This window comes from Mustela nigripes, chromosome 18 (genome assembly GCF_022355385.1).
Source record: "Mustela nigripes isolate SB6536 chromosome 18, MUSNIG.SB6536, whole genome shotgun sequence".
In the NCBI taxonomy this organism is placed as follows: Eukaryota; Metazoa; Chordata; class Mammalia; order Carnivora; family Mustelidae; genus Mustela; species Mustela nigripes.
In genome coordinates this window covers 2,545,299-2,569,356 of record NC_081574.1, presented here as the reverse complement: position 1 = coordinate 2,569,356, position 24,058 = coordinate 2,545,299, and the positions used below count along the sequence as shown (strand labels likewise).

The following is a 24,058-nucleotide window of genomic DNA, read 5'->3' as shown; positions in this document are numbered from 1 at the left end:
GTGGGCTTATTGGTACTGAGGTTTTCAGAATGTTTGTGAAATTTGGGGTCATTAAGAATTTTAGTGACTCTCTCTTGCTTTCAGTGTTTGTAAGTCAGCATTTGGAGAAGTTGAATATTCCTCTCTCTCTGTGTCTCCTTCTTACATTAGCATGTAATAATGTCATGCCAGAAAAGAACTAGGTAATTTTAATTACTTTAGCACTAGGGAGTAAAAACACCTTCTTTCTTCGACGAGCTACTCTTCTTCATTTTCCTTTTGCTCTAGGTACTAAGCACCGTTATTTTTTTTTTTATTTATTCATTTATTGATTCCTAAAACTGTGGAATTTGAGTGAATTGACTCTGGGAGAAAAGAGATGTTGCTTTGTAGAAGCAGATTTTTTCCCCTTCAGGAGGAAAGGCAATCAAACTGCCTCTCTGCGCAGTGAGCCGCTGAAGGAACCTTCGAGCTGTCCACGCAGGCGCGCTCACTGCTCCTGGTCCACACCACCGCACTTTCCTGCGCGGAACTCCTGTGCTTCTAAAACGGGTCGCTCTCCTTGCTTTCGCTGTGACCCCGGAGCTGCCCTGGGTGGACAGGAAGGGCGGGGCTGGTGTCTACTCTGTCCTCCCCCATCTACGTGTGCGAATCAAGTTCCCAACAGGCAGCTCTTTCTACGGACGATTCTCTCACATTTAAAAAAATGCTTAAAGGGACGCCTGGGTGGCTCGGTTGGGTGGGCGACTGCCTTCGGCTCAGGTCATGATCCCGGAGTCCAGGGATCGAGTCCCGCATCGGGCTCCCAGCTCCACAGGGGGTCTGCTTCTTCCTCCGACCCTCTCCTTGCTCATGCTCTCTCTCACTGTCTCTCTCTCTCTCAAATGAATAAATAAAATCTTAAAAAAAAATGCTTAAAGCCGTGCACAGCTGGTAGCTGCATCCATTCCCACCTCCTCTCGGGCATCCTAGTTCTAGAGGCAGGAAGTGCCCCCCGCAGTGGTGGTCCGCCTTGCAAGCTGACCCGCCTTCTCCCGCAGATAGTGCGGATTTGCTCTTCCTTTTGTGGGTTGGCCGAAAGCAGAGGTAACGGTCTCAGTCGGCTCCTCCCTTAGGAGACCGTCCGTCTGCACCCCAACGCACTGGACAGCACGTGTCAGCTGTGTCTCCTGGGTGACGGCACCTTCAGGAGCCCGCATCTCAGGTGAGATTCGCTGCGTGCTCCCCAGGCGGTGCTCCCCAAGCTTCTGAGGCGGTCGAGGAAGTGGATTCTCAGGGCACTGTGTTGTCTCTGGGACTCCCAACAGTTCCTTTTGATTAAAATCAGACATTTCTCCACGAGAAAAGTCGACTGAGCCCTCCTCCTTGGTCAGTCGAAGCACGAGATAGGATCGTCGTCGCCGTCCGGAGCAGGCCGCTTGGCTTCCCACCCCAGCCGGGGCTCCGGGCTACCCCAAAAGCATGGGATCGGCTGAGACCTTAGCGCAGGTGGAGGCCGGCTTCAGCAGGAGGGCCTGGGGTCAGGGGGTTTAGGTAACCGAGAAGGAGCACTGGGGTGGGGAGGGGGTCATCGGACTCCAGGTGAGAGCCAGGGTCATTACCTTGTTACTCGGGCAGAGAGCTCGGCCGTGCCAGCGGCCCTAACGGCCGGTCTAGGACACAGGGAGCTCGTGGGCGGTGCCCGCCGAGATCCGACCAGCTGCCAGGTGGCTTAGCTGCTGCTGGGCCCCCAGCCGGGCTTTTTCACGCGGCGGGAAGTCGCACACCTGAGGAGGCTTCAGAGGTGGGCGCGTCTGCAGCCTTCCCGCGTGGCACAGGCTGCGGCTGCGAGCGGACACGGGGCAGTCTGCGTGCACGTGGCTTAACCGCTCCTTCACATGACGACGCATGAGGAGCCTCTATTATCTGTGCCCTCGTTGGTGACATATTGTCATAATTGAAGCTTGTGTCGGTGCCCCGGGGGCACTGCCGACTGTGCATAGGATCTTCCAGTGAGGAGGCGCCCCGCGGGAGGAAGTTTTATTCTATCCTTCCCATGCGGTACCCGCCGTCCATTGAACACGTGTGTGCGTGTCTGTGGGTTTATTAGCAGCTGTCCCGTGTGTTAGAGTTTATTATATTTCAAGCAAAACAAGAGTGAGAACAAACTGCTGCTCTCATTCTGAAAGAGTCTGATAAGGAAGGAAACCGGCTGCTCGTTGAGACACAGTGTGGGATCCTGTTCTTTTCGTGAACGTGGGTCCGTAAAGTAAATTTAGACCCAAAGAACAAGGTTGCAAGCAGGCATGTCACACACCGTGGATACTTGCTGAGTCATCCGGCCGCGGCTTTCAGCGTGGGGTGGCCCTCAGGAGCGGCGGGCAGCCTTGCTGGGTGTTGGCCAAGTTGTTACGGGGAGGAAGGGGCACAGCAAGGGGAAGAGAAGAGGAGTGTGTGTGTGTGTGTGTGTGTGTGTGTGTGCACGTGCGTGAGTGAACGTCTACGGACCTGCCAGTGTGTGTGTGTGAACGTGTGGGGGGTGCTTGTGTGCAGGTGTGTACGTGTGCATGTGCACCTATGTGTGCTTCTGTGTGTTCATGCGTATGTAGTGGCAAGAGAGGGAGACACGCTGATTTGGGCTGGTTTTCTGTCCGAACAGTCCCTATTTTCATACTCACTGCACAGTTTTCTAAGCTACTAGTTTTCAAGCAGGAGGTGATGATTTTATAAAGCAATTGATAAGGACAGACATGCCACTGGTCTGTGAGGCATGTTCCTTCAAGGCAATTTTTTTTTTTTTTTTTGCATAGGTTAGAACGCTCTTTTCTTTCGGACGGCTCTAGATTTTTTTCTCTTGAAGTCTGGTACTTTGTAGGAGTAGATTTCCACAGTCAAATATTATAGTTTATAAGATGAAGAAAAATAAAATTAGATAACACCTTTGTAGGCTGTGCGAATATTCTCTTGATGCTAGATTGCAAATCCCAAATTTGCGAGCTAAAAGCCCTTTTTCTTTTGCAAACAATTATGAGAGCTTTGAATTTCATTAATAATTGTGGTTATGGTGCCGGAAGAAGTCCTTAACTAGGTAATTTCTCCTTCTTATGGTCTTAGGAATTCCGTGTTATAATGTAGCCTCACCAAAAAGCAGCCCCAGAAAACTCATAATATTATTGGCAAATTTTTGATTTTGTATAAAGGAAAGTTTTATCTCCACACTGAGTTCTAAAGCCTCCATTCAAAAGAGGATGGTGAGTTAAGAATCCTCCAGCAACCCCTTTCCTCTTAGTATCCCTCTATTAATCATCAGATGTGCTACAAATAAAATGGAATAGATTTTTAGCACACCACAGTTTATGAAGTCCCCTGCCTGGACCACCCTATGAGATTTCCACTCTGACCTTGGAGAGCAGACAGCCCTCCCGCCTCCTGTGCTAGTCCAGGGGACATCTGAGTGGACTTGTGGGACAGGTGGATTCCTGCATGGCCCCCTGGGGGGACTTTGTCTCCCTCCAGGTTCTTCCTTGTTCCACACCCTGCGGGAGCCAGTGCCAGGCATTATCTGCAGCTGCTGAAAGACCTTGGCATTGCTGCATCTCCTGATTTCTGCTTCCTGCTTGCAGTCATGCCTGAGCTGTTTATCTGACTCTTGTCCGGACACATACAGTTGCAAATATCAAAATAAGTAATGAAATGAAATTAAGGATTATTTAATCTGCTAAATACAGAGAGGGTTTAACTATACTGTTACAGTTTAAAATGTATTCACGATTCTGGAATTTGCGTCAATTTCACAGAACTTTAAAAAGTTCTACAGGAACTTTTAAAAAAGATAGTGTTATGCCCGAGTTTTCGTGTCTGAGAGACCACCAAGGAGCCAAGCACCGATGCAATCACACGAGGGTTTATTTGACAAGCTTAAGCTTGGGCCCAAGTATACCCGACACAGCGGAGTAGGGACTTGGACCCTGAGCCAGATTACAGTCAGAGTTTTTAAAGGCAGAGTAGGGGTGGACTCGGCGGTGGGTGACGACAGAGGGGATGATGGATGATGTAAGTCTCCAAGGATTTTTGGAAGCAAGGTCTCCAGGACCTTGAGGGCCTAGCTGTTGTTGGGAGAGAGGTTATTTATTACCAATGATACAAATCTTCCCGTGAGACCCTTTAGATGTATCAGTGGGCCACATGCTTGGGAATGATTCTCCACACTATCTTGGAGGTTTCGAGATAAAGTTTCCTAAAGCAATTGTTAAAGTAGACTTACAGGATTCTGGTGGGACCTGTCGGGGTAGAGGGTTGCTCAGGCTAGGACTGTCCTTAGCAAAACCTCAAGGTGAGGGCAGTTGAGTCCCCCACTCTGTCTGTTTGAAGGGCTTGTCAATAGGTGAGGAATTTTAATGATTTTCTTCTGCCTCTGTTTCCCACATCAGCTAAACTTGAGGTGGGATGGCCTGAATTTTCTCAGCATCCACAATAGAAAATAGATTTTTAAATTTTTTAAAATTAGAAAATGGAATAAATTTTTAAAATTTTATTTGTGATGAACAATCAATAAATCAAAACATAAGAACCACATTATTTCTTAGTCAACAACACTTAGACTGGAGTGCTAGTATAATTCTCTTTTAAATTAGAAGGAAATTAGGTCCACATTCGCCTGACATTCTTTATGGGCAATTTTTACTATCATTTGTTTTACTTTTCTTAAAAAGTCAATTCACACCATCTACTTTTCTTCCAAGGTAAACCACCATCAAATGTATTGTTGGTATGTGCTTTCCAGGTTCTAAAGCACGCAGTTAGCTACTTATTAATTGGAAGTTGTTATAATTCTGTTACTACTGATAATTAGCTGTTTTACTTAGGATGGTGAGCGGCAACTTGGAGAAGATACGTTTTAATACTTATTGAAGGGGCACCTGGGTGGCTCAGTGGGTTAAAGCCTCTGCCTTTGGCTCAGGTCATGATCTCAGGGTCCTGGGATCGAGCCCCACATTGGGCTCTCTGCTCCATGGGGAGCCTGCTTCCTGCTCTCTCTCTCTCTCTGCCTGCCTCTCTGCCTGCTTGTGATCTCTGTCAAATAAATAAATAAAATCTTAAGGGAAAAAAAAAAAACTTACTGAAAATGTTCGTCTTAAGAAACCGTGTGTGATCACAGCCTTCTGCACCGAGACTACCTAACATCTTACGCACGAGCTTCATTCTGTCCCTTCCAGCCTACGAACTCCAGAACTGCCCGGACCCACCTCCTTTTCAGAATGGTTACATGGTCAACGCGGACTACAGCGTGGGACAGTCCATCTCGTTCGAGTGTTACCCCGGGTACATTCTGCTTGGCCACCCAGTCCTCACCTGTCAGCACGGGATCAACAGAAACTGGAATTATCCCTTTCCGAGATGTGACGGTAGGCTAACCGTTCTTGGCAACAATTTAATTTTTCGTGTGTATAGTAGTGCGTTAATTATTAAATGGAGATATTTAAAAATCCTTTCATTTACTCAACAAATATTGATTAGGAATCTATTACATTAAACTCATTCTACTTACTATTTCAGGAATATATCATACGCCAGTAAATTAATATGCATAAACAGGCCTTGCCCTCATGGAAATTGTAAAGAAAACAAAGTAATAAATGCAAACATGTGTAACACAAACCAGACCCAAGGACAGTGTCTGGACGACTGCATGGAGAAGGAGGGCGCTGGCTTGCGAAGTGACCAGGGACATCTTCATGATGGGGCAGTACTTAGAATTACAGTCGTCCCACCAAATTATGGAGGAAAGGATGCTTATAAATTTTACCCTCAACTGTTTTTTCCATTTTTATTGTTAAACTTTTACAATAATCATACATTGCTTTTATATTTAAGAAAACTGATTTTATTTTTGTAGTGGGCCTTGAAGTGTGTGTGTATACACACACACACACACACACACACACACACACACACACACACATATATATATATGATTTTTCTACTCAGAGATGGAGTATCCAGGGTAGAAAAAAATAGCGGAAGCAAAGACAGGGTGTAGACACTGTCTTAGGAAAAAAGTAGTGCATTTCAATAGTGCGTGATGGTCAGTCAGGGTTTCTTGGGAGACGTGGGGATCAGGTGGTGACGGACGGAACTCTGGAATCATCAAATATCCCTAGTCTGAGCAGGAATCACTTCTTTGAAGCTTCTCTTTGACTACCTGATATTTTAGATGATTTTGAAATTTTGGTAATGTCACCAAAGCACACCAAGTGCTTTGTTTATGAGACAAGCATATGAAACAGAAAAGTTCCTGTAAACCTAATATTAGAACATGTAATACAGAAACCTTTGAATGAAAAAATAATGAAGGGGTATGTGGCTGGCTCAGTGGGTTAAAGCCTCTGCCTTCGGCTCAGGTCATGATCTCAGGGTCCTGGGATCGAGTCCCGCATCGGGCTCTCTGATCAGCAGGGAGCCTGCTTCTGCCTCTCTCTCTGCCTGCCTCTCTGCCTACTGTGATCTCTGTCTGTCAAATAAATAAATAAAATCTTTAAAAAAAGAAAAAAATAAAGAAATTATCAACTCTGTGGCCATCTGAAATGCTAAACACTTATATCCCACCGGTAATATAGGAAAGGGAACTTGGCTGTGTTTGAATTTCTTCTGAAAAAGTTAAAAACAAAACAAAACCACTGTTGGACTTTTTAAATTATATTTTTCACCTGTATTTTTCCATTCTATATTATTATAAAAAAACTATGAAAAAAGAACTTTAGCTGTATTTTTAATTCCTTATCTTAAAAAAAGAAATAAAAATTAAGTTACCCCAATCTAATGCAAATTTAATAACATATAAAACAACATTTAAAAAATTACTTTATAAAACTAATATAGCATCTATATTAGCACTATATCTAGCACTATATCTAGTGCTTTTTATTAAAACACTTAAAAACCTCTTTACTACTCCCCATTTAAAAATTCATTTATTTGCATATCTATGAAATACTCAGAATCATCACAATTAAGCCCTTTTCTTATTTGTAATGTTCACCTGAGTTCTTTGTATTCATATACACATGGAAGATGGCTTGGCTTGATATAAAAATGTAGAATTAAACATTTAAAAAGGCTTCATCACTTTGTCGAGGTCTGTTTTCAAATATAGAAATAGCCGCTGGCTTAGAATTATTCTGTGAGCGTGAAAGTAACAAAGTGTATTGTTTGTGATGTAGCCCAAAGGGGGTGCACCTTGTATAATGACGTCGTGATGTGTCACACTACCCAGAGTTGGCCAGACTGAAGCTAAGGGCCTGCCGACTCCAGTTGAAGGACTGAGAGCCGCCCCAGACCATCCTGAGGTTGGACGACTGACTATGACGACTCATAGAACTCACTAAGCTAGTGGACTCTGCTTGTGGTTTATAAGAAGGAAAGGGCACGAGAAAATCCTGGGGAAAGAAGCCCAGGTTAGAGTCTAGGAGGCTGCATCACTGATCTCAGGGACCAAGGGGTGAGAGTGTGCCCGAGTATCGCCAACCTGAGAAGCATCCTGAGTCTTAGTGAGCAGAGGTTTTAACTGGGGCTCCCTGAGGCAGGTATGACTGATGGATGGATGACCTGGTGGTTGATGTCAGCTTCCGGACCAGCTGATATGTTGTAACTCAAAGACAGCAACTTAGAATCCATCCGGCATAATCAGCCCATGCTGAAACTACCGGGTATGGCCAGCACCCACATGAGATAAAGACACGCCACCAGGTGTGTTCTTAACCCCCCTCCCAACCCACAGCCCCCAGAATAGAGGCCTAGACCTCTCTATAGACAAGGTCAAATTCTTTACTACCCAAGTATTTTTACCATCATATCTCTCTTCATATCTATAATGTCATAGACAAAATAAAAAACAAAACAAAACATAAAATTCAAATAAAATTATATCATAAAGTGAATTATCTAGGCACCAGCCAATGTATGTTTAATATCTTCTCCATATTGGATAAAACACACACAAAAAATAAGCGGAGGGTATTATTATATAACAGAAGTTATTTTATCTGTTTTATTTCATATATATATATATGTACACATATATGTATGTGTATGTGTGTGTGTGTGCATATATATATATATATATATATATATATATATATATTTAACATTATAATGTATTAGTAGTCCCAGAGGTACAGGTCTGTGAATCGTCAGGCTTACACACTCAGCACTCACTATAGCACACACCCTCCCCAGTGTCTTTGTTCGCTGACAGTGATGGGCTCTAAGATGTCCATTCTTTGGTTACGCTCCTCATAAGACACGGGCAAACTGCTGATTATGGGGGAAGCTCTCCTGAAGTGTATTTTGTTAATTCACATTGGATTTCTAGTTCAGACTTATTCGTGGTGTATAGGACAAATGTACTAGAAACAATCTTCAAAGGTCCAACCCTATAAACCTCAGAAGAATCTCAGAATAGATGAGAGATACTTGGGAAAAAACAAAACATAGAAAACTTTGAATAGCTTCTGGCATCTTTAGTAAAAAGTGAACAATTTAAACAATCAAGAGTCAAGAATTCTGAATCTTAAGGCATCCGTCTTCATAAGCATTTATTAAACCAATTCATAGGTACGTGACAGTATTAATATGTTTATTGTGTAAGGATTTATTATGTAAAGTTGGTGTATTATAAATTCATCTGAAAACAATCTGGACTAAAAGTATGCTATCTATTAAAATAAAAAAGAAAAAATAGGTCTCAAAATGACTTGGGAAATTAAGACATTATTTTTTCCAATAGCATAATTATATAGAAGTCTCAGTTTAAAAGATGGATTATAATTGTTAAAATATGGTTAAAAAAGACTTATTAGTTTACTAAATGTAATTTGACAATTAAAAACTTATTGAGTTTACTAAATGTAATTTGACAATTAAATATGCATCTCTACTTACACAGTTTAAAAATTTTAGATTTTTTGTTGACCTAATCTTTTATCACTGAAATATTTATGTAGTTATACATTTAGGATTTTTTTTTTAAGTTAACTACTGTCCTATTGTTGCTCAACTTAAAATGCAGTAATAACTGGTGGGAACTATGTGGACAGAGATAATGAGTAGGATAACTTAATACGTTGCAATTATCACGTTAGCAACGTCTTTCAGACCGACAGAGTTTGTAAGCAGAACGCTATTTGACTGCATAATTGACATGAGAAATTCAACCAACCAAAGGATGTTATATACATAATATTTAAAATTAAGGCTTACCAAGTTGATTGCTGAATAAATAATCTTTTCTAATAGTTTAGAATAAAAATGGCATCCTGAAAAATATACTTTTTGCTTATATTTATAAATATTTATACTATTTATGTATATTATAATATATTATGTTATATATTGTATATACTATTTATGAAAAGTATATAAAATATTTATCTTATAAATATTATTTTAAATATTTCCATTATGAAGCAGTCCCTAAGATAGAGTACACTATGTCCCCCTATCAAAAAACCATCATAAGGAAACCAAAGTTATTGAAGGAAAAAAAAAATAGGTCAAAAATACCTGCAGAGTTCCACACATCCAGCGAGATCAGGCATTCAGTTCCTGGTTACGTTAACAGTCAGGAGTTTAAAATTCATAAACACCCAGGCCAAATGTAGGTACTTGTTGTGCACTGCTGTAGGCTTTTCTTCAGCCTCCTGTTGAAGGGTAGGCAGAAATCTTAATATAATCCTGGAGAAAACCATCTGTAAATTATCTGTAACTGTCCTGGTGGATATTTAGGGCTTTTAAAATTTAATTTCTGATTGAAATCACTTAAGCTCTTTCTATCCATCTCAATTCAGAGACAGTCACTTTGTACACATTTAAGTGGAGGAAGAGCCCAAAAAAGACATGTCTTGGCGCCCCTTGACTTTTCCCAAGTCTGTCCTCAGGTGGAATGAAATGATGGTGAGTTTCCACGTCCCTGTGCTGAGGTCCAGCCTGGCCACCAGCTCATCTTCCAATATCTTCTGGCCCTGGTTTCCCATGGGCAGGAACGGGTGAGACACACCCATCACTTTTTGTATGAGCCACCTAAAAGCTCACGTCCTCAAACCAGGGTGAGGTGAACAGAATCCACGGGGATACGGCAGCGATGCCCCGTCCAGTGGAGTGGGGTAGGCAGTGAGGACGAGGCGGGGGGCATTTTACATATAAGTAGGCACTGAACAAACTCCACACTGAATGACACATTCAGGTTGGACATCCCCTCCGTCATAGTCACCGTACCTAATGCTGGCTCTAGATTTTGCTGCAAGCGGACAACACAGTCATCTTCATGTCCATAGTTTTCTCTGGATTATCACATGCAGAAATAACCTGATAACTCTTTCCCATAACCGTACCTCACACAGCAGTCCCTCCTCCTAACCTATTCTTCACAGGCGTGCGCGTCAAGAGTTGTAGACAACACTCCCTCTGACCCTGCTGGCCGCCAGTGGGTGCCTTCATCCTACAACAAGCCATTCTGTGACACCGCTGCATAGTCTCCCCGAGGAGAGCTTCTGATCCCACCGATGAAACCCCCCGGGCCCACAAGGCTGCCCCTGCCCTGCCCCAGTTTGGATGCCAGTCCCAAGTCCAGACTGTCACTGGTGCCCCTCATTGACTGGCTGTGATTCAGGTCTCCATGACTCCCTCCTCCTCCTGGATGACTTTACTAGAGCAACTCACAGAACCCAGGAAAATACTGTACTTACAAGATTGCAGATCAGGGGTGCGTGGGTGGCTCAGTTGTTAAGTGCCTGCCTTCGGCTGGGGTCATGATCCCAGGGTCCTGGGATCAAGCCCTGTGTCGGACTCCCTGCTAGGCAGGGAACCTGCTTCCTCCTCTCCCCCTCTCCCTGCCTCTTTCCCTCTCTCTCTCTCTGTCAAATAAGTAAATAAATAAATAAAATCTTAAGGAAAAAAATAAAAAAGGTTACAGACCAGTCCAGAGGCTATAACTCAGAAGCAGCCAGATGGAGGAGATGCAGAGGCCGCGGTGGGCTGGAAGACAAGCAGGACGGCGTATTCTCTCCGGGAGAACCATCCTTCTGCTGCCCAAGTGTTCGCCAGCCCAGAGGTTCTCCAGACCCCATGCGTTGGGGTTTTTATGGAGTCTTCACTACAGATGTATGATGATTAAATCACTGGCCAGTGGAGATTAAGTCGACCTCCAGCTCCTCAGTTCTGTGAAGGTTAGGATGCAGCTGAGATTTCCCGTCCTCCGATTACTTACCTGGTTCCCCGGCAACTAGCGCCATCCCTGGTGCTTTCCTAGTCCCCTTATTCATAGCTCACGTGTGATCAAAAGGGTCTTGTTATGAATAATGAAGGATGCCTTTATGTCTTTCATCCCTTAGCTTTTATCCAAGGTTTCCAGAGTCCTATGCGAAGAGCAGGGAGGAAGACCGCATATTTGTCTCTTACTACAAATCCCATCACCGTGGGCACTCCCAAATACAAGAGCGACTGTGTGTCTAGTGACTCTTCGGCTCCTGGAGTGGGGGACAGTCTGACAGCACGTCACGTCTGATGGTGAAGCGTAGTGCCTAGTATGCCCATGTGCTCTGTCCGGCCAGCTGGTGGCCTCCCTTGTCCCTCTGTGACCAGGCTCCCAGGCTGGCAGTGAGGAGCTTCGAGGTGCCCAGCTTGGCAGGGCTGTGCCCATCCTCTGGTGACCAGGTGCCCCTCACAGTGGCTTCAAGACTGATCACCTCAGGATTCATGCCACCTTAGATCCCACATCCTCTGTCCCTGTGGACTTTGGGTGACTTTCCACCCAGATGTGGAAATTCCGTCCAGATGTGGAAATGTAGACATGCCTTTGGGGCCACGGCAGGAACGGTGAAGCCTCCTTTGTGAGCACAGACAGCTCAGGGGAAGAGAAGGAGACTTCCCCTCATGTTTCTTAGTATCCTGTTTTCTCTGCTCTAGAGTCCACAACAGTGTTTGCCTCGGGGCATATTACATGTGTTCATGGAATGTTATTAGCTCACGTGACAAGTAGGGCTTGTTCTCTCCCTCATCGGACTTGCACAAGTAGACCTTTATACTCAGCGTTTGCTCGGTAGCTTCTCCATCACTACCTTCTCCGCTCTGTCCCCCGCTCTAACCCCACACGTCCTGGTCCATGATACACTCTCAGCAAAAACTCCTCGAATACGTAAAAGGTGGACCTGTTACTTGACTACCACACATAAATCATGGCAAGGATATCTTTGTTCAGCGTCCGACAGCTATTAAGTGACGTAAAGAACATCAGAAGCCAGAAATGTGTCCTCCCAAGGAAATTAGCGTATTGTTTCTTTTGTCCTTGGAAAGGCTTTATCCTTCATGTTTGTTTTGTTGTGTTTTTCCCCATTGGGAAGGGTGCGCCCGTGTTTAATACGGTTATACGAGTCTAAGATTCACCTTGAAAGGTGAAAATGCACTAGGGAAGCCTTGGAGATCACAGATGATGGGTCAGGAGCGGGTGCAGACCCTCACGTCCCCAGCAGGGCTGCCGGCCCCTCCCTTCAGTGCCCTCGGTACGGAAATACTTTGTGGTGACTGTCTTACTCGGTGTCGGCCGTCTGCTCTCTACTGTCTCTCATTTATTGTGGTGTGAGCTCGGCCCTGGGGCGTCGTGGGAGTGGACTGTGGGTAAGGGGGAAAAGGAGCACCGTCCCTGACTTCTGGCCGCTGCCCCACGGTGGTGAGAGCAGATAGCCCCATGGCAGGGGAACAAACGTGGCCGGCCAGAGCCAGCTGCCTTCAAGGTGGAAGGACCTTTGAGTTGAGCTGAGAAGAAACGGACCAGCTCAGCCTGGAAGCAGAGGAGGAGGAAAGCCTTTGGACTTTTCATACAGAGTGAACTTTTGCATGAAGTTTGGAGGTGAGACAAAGTAAGACATCTTCTGGGGACACTGACTAGCTCCAAATGACCGCAGACTAGATCACGGCCTCATTGCATAAATCATAGCTGTCCCTGTGCTTTGCTTTGCTACTTTACAAAGCAAGGTTTAGGGCCTCCAAACCCACTTATCAATATTCATGCCTTAACGTTTCTAAAATGTTCTCCATGGCGCCTTCTCCTAATGACTCTGCCCAAAACTTGGGCCGGATTCAATGTATTTTCCACTGGAACATTCCCCACCCCCTTAGACATACCCATGCCTCTATGTGATGAACCCAGCAGCGTACCATGTACCACCTCGTGCCTTGTCATCGCTCACTGTTTTCTACAGAAGGTTCGTTTCTCTCACTTTACGATGCAGTTTCACCAGTTTTGCCACCTAAATTCGACACCTTTCATAACAAGTCTTCGAAAGCTCCAGAAGATTCATGCTAGTGGCAGGCACTCCGACCCCACTATCAGTGTTTGGTTGATTAAAAAGTCTACTTCGTTTGTGACTTTGATGTATTATACTGCTCTCCGAGTGTCGTAATGTGTCTCAGATTATGATGCTAATATGTAGTCACTTCATTTTCCCCTCGATAAGACAAAATAATTGCCATGGCAACAGAAAATACCAATTCATTAAGTAAAATAAAACAGGCTGATTAGGGATTGTGAGTCTTGGCAGAGATGAAAGCTGGTGAGAGGAGGAAAAGCATCAAGAAAACCCCAAGTATATTATTTTCTCTCATTTCTTCAGGTATAGATCTGCCAAGAATTGATAACTTATTTTTTTAATTTAGGCAGGTAGACTTGGATACCACCCTTTTAGGCAGTTGAATATGTTTTAGAAATCTCACTTAAAACAACAACACAATTTCCATGATTTATTTATGCGTCATTTCCATGTAATTCCTCATATCACATAGCACAATGGATTATCAGTTCGGTCACAGAAGATAACTGAGTGACTGAGTAAGGGCTTTTTTTTTTTTTAATTTTTTTAATTACATGAGAATGACTTTATCCTGAAAGGATTTTGAGTGTTTGGAGAATATATTAAACGGAATTTAGATAACTTAGCTTAGAAGTATAATTCTTCTAAGGTTTTAAGACTTTAGTGGAATTACTTTGACAAAGTAGCTACTGAAAATATTCACCATTATTTCTCATAAGGAAAATTTTGGCAAAGGGACTTTAGAGACTTAGAAATTTTTAACTGTGTCCTTTCTGAAGTTGACTGTATTGGGGCTTAATTTTCTTTGCTTCCTTTTCAGCTCCTTGTGGATATAATGTAACATCTCAGAATGGTACCATTTATTCTCCTGGATTTCCAGACGAGTACCCAATCCTGAAGGACTGCCTTTGGCTGATCACCGTCCCTCCGGGCCATGGGGTCTACATCAACTTCACGTTACTACAGACGGAAGCCGTGAATGATTACATTGCTGTCTGGTAGGGGAGCCTTTCCGTGTGAACTCATCTGTGATTGTGTCAAACTGTTCTCGCAACCACAGACGTGGGGCTTTGATGTCAGATGACACATTAAGAAGTGAAGTTTTTAGGTAGATATTGGAAAGGATATTTACGAAGGAAATCAAGTGATATGGGGAATAAATGTCATGTGATATGTTTGCATTTTGTTAATTCAGGATTCCTCTGAATAGAGATTACCCCAACATAGTTGGATTATACATTTTTTTTTTTAAGTGCGATTTTTCTTTTTTTATAAAAGAAAAGTTGGTTAGGAATCTTTTGCCATGATAAGAATTCGGTGCTCCTGGAAACATTGAAGAGATAATTACACACAACCCTCCCACCGTCCTGTGTACACACGGCAGGACTGCGCGTCCATACGATGTGCAGGAAGTGACACTGAGCCAGCTCAGGCCTGGGGATTTGGGTTCTGCTTCTCTTTCCAAGGAGTCATGTGGCCTTGGGTAATTACTTACGTGAACTTTGGCTACATTCACGTCCTTGGGAATGACTACCCTACCTTTGCTTTTGGAAGTAAGAGGTTATAGGGGACACAGAGATTGACAAGTCCTCTGTGAAACTACGATGGGAGAAGGGGAGAGGACCAGTGGGGTGTGAGGAGGTGAGCTCCATCCAGGCTTGAAAATCAGGATGTGCTGCCAGAAAATATTTCCATGAAAACTATGAATTTATGGGAGGTAGCAATGTGGTATGCATGTGTGTGTGCCTCAGAACTTGGTGTAGAAAGTTGGTGTAAATGGTACGGGTTATTGTGGATATTGGAAAGCCTGTACAGCGAGCTGAAGACAGGTGACTTCAGGGTATTGGAAGGTGTCAGGGATGGGTTTTATGGGGTCCAAGTGAGCAGGACAGAGAGTACAGGAACTTATAAATCACGTGAAAGATCCCAGGCTTAGTTCTAAGAGTGATGAAGATTTTCTAGGGTTTTAGGAAGGGGAGTCACCGGCTGCAGAATTCCCAGTCTTGTTTGGTGGGAAATGAGTCAACTGAGGGCAGGAAGGGAGACCGGCTTCTGAGGCTCTAGAAGTAACTCTTGCAGGGAGGAGAGATTGGCAGAACCAGCGGCTGAGGGGTGAGGAGGAATGGGGAGCCTGAAATATTAAGTTTTTTCCCTTTCAAAGGCAAAACAAAACCACATTATACCACCAGCCGTTTCGCCTGGATTAACCTACAGACGCAGCAGGTAGACGCAAAAGCTCCTCATAGTCAACCAAGTGCAGTGTCCATTGTCAGAGCCCTAATGAGAAAGAGACCAAGGAGGCTGGCCAACTTTGTGACATTAAACACTCGCTGTTTCTAAACACAGTGTCCACAAGACAGTAGTATTTTATTCAGTTTGTTAAAAACACAAAAATTCAACTGAGTAAATTTGAACATCTAATTGGTTTTATTTATTGATTCCTGACTCCGGTTAACACTCCACTGGGCAGGAGAGAGGTGCTCTGAGGAGTTAGGTGTACACAATGGAAGATTCTTATAGGAAGAGGGTGGGGCAAGACATTGTTAGCAGGAGAAAGGATTGTTTCAGGCAAGGTCACCTTCCCTGAGGGGGGGGGGCTGGCGGTCTCATCATGCAGTTTACCTCATCTTGGTGAGGGGAGGGGGTGCTGGGCAGTGATGGAAACCTTCCACGCAACCTTATTGATGCTGAACATTTCTGAATGATTGGCTTAAACATTGACTCCAAGAGCAGCAGAAAGTGCAATTAAGTGTTGCTTTGCTATCCTGGGGCAAGTAGCTGGACCTTCACACTATCATTTCCTTTTTAACAAAGTCTTAAAAACTTTGTACTTCAATAGCAAGATCTCCATAAATTTCACCCATCGTTAGAAGAGACACCATGGAATTGAGACTTTCAAACATGGATGTTTGAAAGGCAGCTGATACATGATATTACAGTAACTAACTGTAAGAGCCCTAATGTGTCTCTGTTAGGGCTCTGAAAAGGTCTACAGTGGGGTGAGTAAAGTCAGCCCCAAAATCTCCAGGTGTGAGCACCAACTCGGTCCCCTGGAGCCCAGGCTCAGACCAAGCTGCTTGGGCAGGATGGAAGCCACATGTTGGAAGAAAATGGTTGTTGGTTTCAGCTGTGAGTAAGAACTTTCTCCTCAAACTTCTCTCTTTCCTAGGGATGGTCCTGACCAGAACTCACCTCAGCTGGGAGTTTTCAGTGGCAACACAGCCCTGGAAACGGCATACAGCTCCACCAACCAGGTCCTGCTCAAGTTCCACAGCGATTTTTCCAACGGAGGCTTCTTTGTTCTCAATTTTCACGGTCAGTGCATTCTCACCTTGTCGATTAAGGCGAAGAATTCCATTTGGTTCTCCTGATAGTGTTGACATATGGCTCCTTTCCAGCTAGAGTTCCTTGGTCTTGCCAAGCAAGAGCCTTCTGAGACTTTCTTGCTTTCAGTGCCAGAGGTCCCTGTGACCCTCTTTTGCTTTATGCTGTTTGTAGATGGCCCATCTGGTGTGGGGGAAGCTTGGACTCATTCCAAGAGAAGAGTATTGCTGGTGAGACTCAGATCCAGGGACCCTTGAAATCAGTTTAGTAGCTTTCCTAGAGTCCCTGTGTCGCCTGCAGAGGAGTCAAGGTAGCAAATGCCACAGAGTTATGGTTGAGGCAACAGGGCACTAAATGACTTTGAAAACCAATAATTTGGAGAAAAGCGTATCAATCCCTTGTTGTATCTGGTGAGGGCTGCACCCATGGAAGTCGCCAGCGTGGGGTTCCGAGAGGTACCTTAGCGAATGTGAATGTGGACCTGGCACCAGGCCATGGGTGAAGCATTTCCTTCCAGAAGCCCCGAATTATGTAAAGTGGCTTTATTTAAATGCCCGAGTTTTAAAAACTGTTCCCTCTCCCCTTTGACTTTCCATATTCATGGGTGTGAAATAATCCTATAAGCTTGAGAATGTTCTAAAACGATGATTTACAAACATAGACCTCGCAGGGTACCTGGGCATGAAAACAATAGAAGCAGAATGCTTGTTGTAATAATTTTGTTTATTCAGCAAATGTAATTGCAGTTTTGTTTTTCTTTCTATAAACCCTTTAGCATTTCAGCTCAAGAAATGCCAACCTCCCCCGTCAGTTCCACAGGCAGAAATGCTTATGGAGGATGAGGATTTTGAAATAGGTAACGTGTTCTTTGTTGCAGCATCATTAGCTCAGCTCAACTTTTTTAACACTCACCCTCACTGCGATAATTACTCACGTGAGTAAGTGAGTATTTGTCAGAATGTCCTAAAGCATTGCTAGGGAGTTCATATATCGAAGAAATATGCATTTCTTCCTCCACTGCCACGGTGTTTGTTTTTAGCTATTTCAGCTTTGCTTCTGTCATCTGAGCATACCCTCACCTCACCAGGCCCACCAGCATTTGCTAGCTTGTCTTTTTCTTTTAAATAAGGTATTCGGAGACAGACTTAAACAGATATTTGCGTTTAGTTAGGAAAAGATGTTCTCGCACAAGAAGGGCTTAATCATTGGTAGCTAAAATAATGATGACTATGACTTTGACCTTTCATTGAAATTGGAATGTAATTGGTGAGTGTACTTAATGGTAATATTTAGAAATTCTGCTTTATCATTCCGTATTAATGGCGAGTTTCATTAAATAACCATCAGGTCACATTAGGTGACCCGCTGCCGCATATGTCTGTGGTGTAATTACTGTGACCCAGGATTTCTCTGTCTCAACTACAAACACAACACTGTGTTCTCCCCCCGAGTTTCAGACCACTGATCAAACCACGTGACCCATTTTCTGCTCTCCTCCTAATGGCTCAGTTAATGGGAACATTGTGCTAATTAGGCCAAGGTCGCAGGTTAGCCCTCTCTGGATGCATTGAAGCCATCCTGTGTTGCACCCGTAAATCCCAAGCAATCCCAATCCGCCTTCTTTTTTTTTTTTGAGTAGTAATTGTGGGGGAGGGGCGGGACCATAGACACATCAGTCTGTGACAAAACCTGCCCCATGCGCTGTCTGGTATCTGGGAAGACAGCGTTTTTATAAGTCAAGAAGTGACAACAGTCCCCTTTGATTAAATAAACTAGAAATGAATCCCGATGTGGGTCCAGAAGTGCTTTGCTCCCTGACGTCCTTCAGTAGGTGGCCATCTCGACCTTTCCTGCCCTCACTCACGGGGTGTGTCATGGAAACATAGTCCCAGGTGAGCTCTGTTGGCTCTTGCAGGGGACTTCGTGAAGTACCAGTGCCACCCTGGGTACACGCTGTCTGGGACGGACACCCTGACCTGCAAGCTCAGTGCCCAACTGCAGTTTGAAGGTGCCCTCCCAACGTGTGAAGGTATGCACAGCTTGCGGCGGCCTGCGCTTCCCATAGAGTTGTGAACTGTGCACGATCTCCTTGCAAATCAGATCACCTGCCAACAAATACCTAATTGCCTTTCTCCTTTAGCTACGTGTAAAATACAAATCAAAAGCGTATCAAATAAGAGGTCTTTTCTTCCCCAGTAGCTTACCAGAAAATGTTCATATATATGGCTAAGTTAAAATAATTTAGAAATAGGGGCACCTGGGTGGCTCAGTGGGGTAAGCCGCTGCCTTCGGCTCAGGTCATGATCTCAGGGTCCTGGGATCGAGTCCCGCATCAGGCTCTCAGCTCAGCGGGGAGCCTGCTTCCTCCTCTCTCTCTCTGCCTGCCTCTCTGCCTACTTATGATCTCTGTCTGTCAAATAAATAAATAATATCTTAAAAAAATTAGAAATAACAGTCTGAATACCTACCACCGAGGTTCCACCATCCATGTACTCTATATATCCTTAGTCGTGTGTCTCTTATCTTTCTATCCATCCATTAATGTTACTTTTGTTGTATTTCAAGGCAAATTACAGGCATCACAACACTTCCCTCTAAATACATTAGTATCTGTAAAATTATCTAGTGCTTACTATTTTCTATAAGATTTATAAGCATTGGCATGCGCCTTGGTGCAATAAGATGCACATATTTCATACATTCACATGTCTTTAAAACACATAGAGCAGATGCAATCACAAGATACACAATAGCGCAAGACTTGAGGCTGAATCTATTGATTTAAGTGATTGAAGTATTTAAGTAGGTCACTTTAAACTATTTGAAAGTCTCTACTCTTAAGTAATATTGGGGCAATAAACACTTGAAAAAACATAAGTATGCTATAATATCTCAATGTAAGTCAGAAGTATGATGGTTTGGCCAGTTGGAAAGCTTTCCACATTAGAATAGTTTTGATTTTGTGACTTCAGAATCACAATAAACATTCAATTCATTTAAAGAATGGGACCACCCCCGTTTCAAGAAATTTGAACATTATCATATGATATAAGCACCTAAAAGGCCCCAAAATTTAGGAAGAGAAGACCCAGTGATTCAGTGTAGACAGTGACCGCAGGTGAATCATTAATCCTTGGGCATCAAGTGTGAGGAGGATCTGGATCGGCCTCATTTGTGAGATGTTTGTGACGATGCAGAGAACATTAAGTGAGTCATTACAGGTGTTCTAATGTGAATTATCAGCCCCACGAAGAAGTAACTTCCTTTGCACTGTGCACGTGCCCCCACACTTGAATGGAGTCTCCTAGAATGTGCGCTCACTTCCTGCGTCCTCCTCCTGCAAGAGGCGCAATCCTAGCCCCCTGGGGAGAGGGAGACAATTCTCAGCATCTGAAGAAAATCTGGGACGCTGTGGTCTTAAATAACCATGACTGCTCAGACCAATTCTAAGAAACACTGCTTTCAGATTGTACCTCGGGGAGCACAGGTGTGTGTGGGCAAAGACCGTCCCCTCAGAAGCACACCTTCTTCAGTCCATGGGATGCTCTAGCCACGCGGAGGACCCACACAGTTCTGGAAGTCACTGGCACTTTGCCTCACACCTGCCTGGTTTAAAATTGGGACACCGCTCGGGGTGATAAGTCAGGAGACTGAGTCATTACTTTTTAGGAACAAATCGGTGTATACGTACCATATTACATCAGCAACAACCATCTACAGTGTTTGTTTGTTTTTTTCCCCTCAAGGTGCAAGGGGATATAAAATATTCATCTTTTTCCATTTTATATAGAAATTACCTGAGGTAAACCCTCACATTTTTAGGGCACATCTTAATTCCAACAAACAGCCTAAAGTTTCTCAGCATAGATGATTTCAAACAGGGGTGGTCTTAGTTGATGAGTGAAGAAAGGCACACATATTTATTTAATATGCTACTTCAAAAAGAGGGAAAATTACTTTATTATGTTGGCTATGCCCAAGATTAACCTCATTTTTATTTAAATGAAATTAATTCATGACAGTCCAGGAACTGAGTAAATCAGCACAACATGAGCATCATTCTCTAAATTACTTGGCTCTCACACACGGTTGCAGGAAGGATTCTGCTAACAAGACACGTTCTCTCTGCTCAGACCGAGTGCCCATGTCCCACTGAACACCCAGCAGTTACTACAGAGGACAGCGTAGTTCTCTACTGTTTCCCTTCAGGAGTAAATATCTTTAAAACAAGGTATTTTAACAAGAGTTATTAAGAGATATTAAAACAAGATATTAAGAGATATTAAAACAAGAGTTACCTAAATGCATTCTTTAAGAAAAAGAACGAAGGGCTCAGATGTCTTTTATCAAATAATCATTTAATGATAACCTTTCTCCCAGCACTTTCTAAAATTATTTGGTTGGTCTCAAGGGGAGAGAGTCGGTAATCCCGTGATAAATTATAGGTGGAAAATTGTGTGGGTTATGAGTCCTACTAAGTTTTGCTTTGAAAATTGTCTCCAGAGGCGCCTGGGTGGCTCAATGGGTTAAGCCTCTGCCTTCGGCTCAGGTCATGATCTCAGGGTCCCAGGGTTGAGTCCCGCCTCACATTAAGATGTGCCCTAAAAATGTGAAGGTTTACCACCTTGCTCAGCGGGAAGCCTGCTTCTCCCTTCCCTCTGCAGCGCTCCCTGCTTGTGCTTGTTTTCTCTCTGTCTCTATCAAATAAATAAATAAAATCTTTAAAAGAGATCTAAAAAAATGAAAATTATCACCACTTTGAGGGTGATTGATTGTTCCTTGGGAACAGTGGGAGCAAATTGTTCCTTGAAAATTAGCATCCCATGCAGATACACCTTCTTGGATGCCCATCTTAATTTAGGAAACATTGAATGAGGGTCTGGAATGTTTTCCAGAACCACCAAGCAATTCTCCCAGTCTCTCCAAACCCGAGCTGAGTGCCCTACAGTTGAAACCAATTCTGACACTCCCTGCCTGGAGACAGTGCCTGACCCCACAGGTTAAGGGCTCAGTCCTAAAAGACGGCTCCCCCTTTGGAGGCCCGTCACAAAGCCAACTTGTCCTCTGTGTTTCTGACGGACCTGCTCTGGATCAGAAGCACTCATAATCCCCTCTTTGGTTTTTATCCTATGCTAGAAGAGCTTATATAACCCAGGGAAACATTTACTTAGATTTAGCATTGCGAATATAGTATTGTGAAGAATTCCAGTCTGTATCCTTTACTATAGAAAGGGGATAGGTGAAGAGTCAGAGGAAGACGTACACGGTGCAGGGTCTAGAGGGGTCTCAGCACAGGAGCTTCTGTGCCCTGGATTGGGGTCTAAGAATTTTTATAGAGCTAATCATCGCTTTTTTTTTTTTAATTAAGAAACATGTATTTTCAGTGAACACTAAAGACAGCCAGTGTCCTTTTAATAATGAGCACTTCTTGAAGAGCTGTAAGACACAGATCAAGGGCTCCCAGAGACACCTTTCTTACTGGTCCATAGGGTTCTCTATTCACAATTCTCTGGGTCCTACAGGTGCTTTTAAGAATTAGTTTTCATTGTTTATAAATCCTAACATTTGATTGCATTACTTTTGCTGAAGCCCTGAAAGAAGCTTCAAATAGTATGCTTTGGTTTTAAGCCTCCCATTTCTTTTTTCTTCAAAAAATAAGCTGAAGGAATAACTTCTTGTGGAGGTGTGGTGACTCAACATTCAGGTGCCTATCTCAGAGAGGCACGTGCCTTCAGAGGCGCCTTTGATGGGAACCTCCAACAGATGCTTCCCCCAGCGGGAGGTCGTCAGGGTCCCCTCCAGAGACAGGGCTGTGTTTTAAGTGTGAGTGCTGGTAGAGAGTGAACAGCCTGGCCCAAGGAGAGCCTGTGGTCTCTGAAACTTCCCACCGTGGCTGGGCGCTGCTCCTAGCAACACTTTATAGCAAGGCCCAGGAAGGTCTAGGCATGTATGAAGGAGCAAGAGACACAAATGAATCAAAACCACGTTTGCTCCCAGGGAGACACACTCAAGTGCATTTTTAACCAATACGTATATCTGGAAAAAATAATGAGTGTTGTAAGAAAAAGGAAGCACATCATTTCAGTTGCATTTTCATTCCTTCTTCTCCCAGCAGTAGAAGCAGCATTTTGGGGAAACCGGTGGGAGTGAGAATAGGTGTGCTTGAGATTCCGCCTCTGAGTCATCACCACTCACTCCTTTCCCAGCCTGGCAGGGACTCCGGCTCTATAGGTGGATTTTGGCAACGTGGCATCGGTTTCCAGTTTCTAGATGACCGGAACTTCCAGTGTTGCCTAATAATGATAGTGGCGGTGATGCAATCAGAAGGATGCGGCTTGGACTAAATGTTTTCAGAATTCAGAACGAACTGTGCTGGGCCTCAGCGGCTTTAGTCAGGAGGAGGCAGGAGGTGGCCCGTGCCTCGCGGGTGTGGAAATGCCTTCTGCCCGTGTAGCGCTTCAGACCGAAGGAAAGGGTTTACATGTATCTCTCTGATCACGACCCTGACAAGTAGCTTTGCTGCTGTCTGGTTACCTCATGGCTGAGAAACGCTCATAGTCTCACGGTGAGGTCAGGCGGGTCGGTGGAGATTCTAAAGCTCCAGGCCCTACACATATGCATCAGATGAAAGGCTAGTTGTCTTCTACTGTGTTCTTTTAAAAAATGCCAATGTGTTCATTTTTGAAAGGGCATAATATATTTCAGAGTGACCTCACCACCCTACTGTATATAGAAATTACTTTCTAAACAAAATTGCTTTAGTCTGAGTGTTTTGGCTTTATTTGACAGACAGAGATCACAAGTAGGCAATCACAAGGGCTACCCAATTTAACATTCTAAATATATTTTTTTAAGATTTTATTTATTTATGTAACAGAAAGAGATCACAAGTAGGCAGAGGCAGGCGGGGGTTGGGGGAGGCAGGCTCCCTGCTGAGCAGAGATCCCGATGTGGGGCTCAATCCCAGGACCCTGAGATCATGACCTGAGCTGAAGGCAGAGGCTTTAACCCACTGAGCCACCCAGGTGCCCCAACATTGTAAATATTCTTAAAAATCTACCTAAAATACTTCTTTATTTAAAAGGTTCTAGGAAATGTTTCATTGTTAGCGATCTTATGCCTAAACATTTTGTAAATGTAAGGTACATCTGAATAAGAACACTAAGGTAAATTTTTTAAAAAAGGAAAAATTTCCTTTTAACAGTTACTTGAATCAAAACATATTACATGGGGCGCCTGGGTGGCTCAGTGGGTTAAGCCGCTGCCTTCGGCTCAGGTCATGATCCCAGGGTCCTGGGATCGAGCCCCGCATCGGGCTCTCTGCTCAGCAGGGAGCCTGCTTCCTCCTCTCTCTCTGCCTGTCTCTCTGCCTGCTTGTGATCTCTGTCAAATAAATAAATAAAATCTTTAAAAAA

At 43.9% G+C, this 24,058-nt stretch overlaps 1 protein-coding gene across 1 annotated transcript in view; it reads left to right on the top strand.

Moving 5' to 3' along the window:
• CSMD1 (CUB and Sushi multiple domains 1) overlaps window positions 1-24,058 on the top strand; it is a 1,942,714-nt gene that overhangs the window by 1,777,978 nt on the left and 140,678 nt on the right. Inside the window, exons 42-46 of the mRNA XM_059384481.1 lie at window positions 5,175-5,363; window positions 14,140-14,317; window positions 16,489-16,634; window positions 17,419-17,499; window positions 18,559-18,672. Coding sequence (XP_059240464.1) covers window positions 5,175-5,363; window positions 14,140-14,317; window positions 16,489-16,634; window positions 17,419-17,499; window positions 18,559-18,672 — 708 coding nt within the window. The remainder of the gene's footprint in view (window positions 1-5,174; window positions 5,364-14,139; window positions 14,318-16,488; window positions 16,635-17,418; window positions 17,500-18,558; window positions 18,673-24,058) is intronic.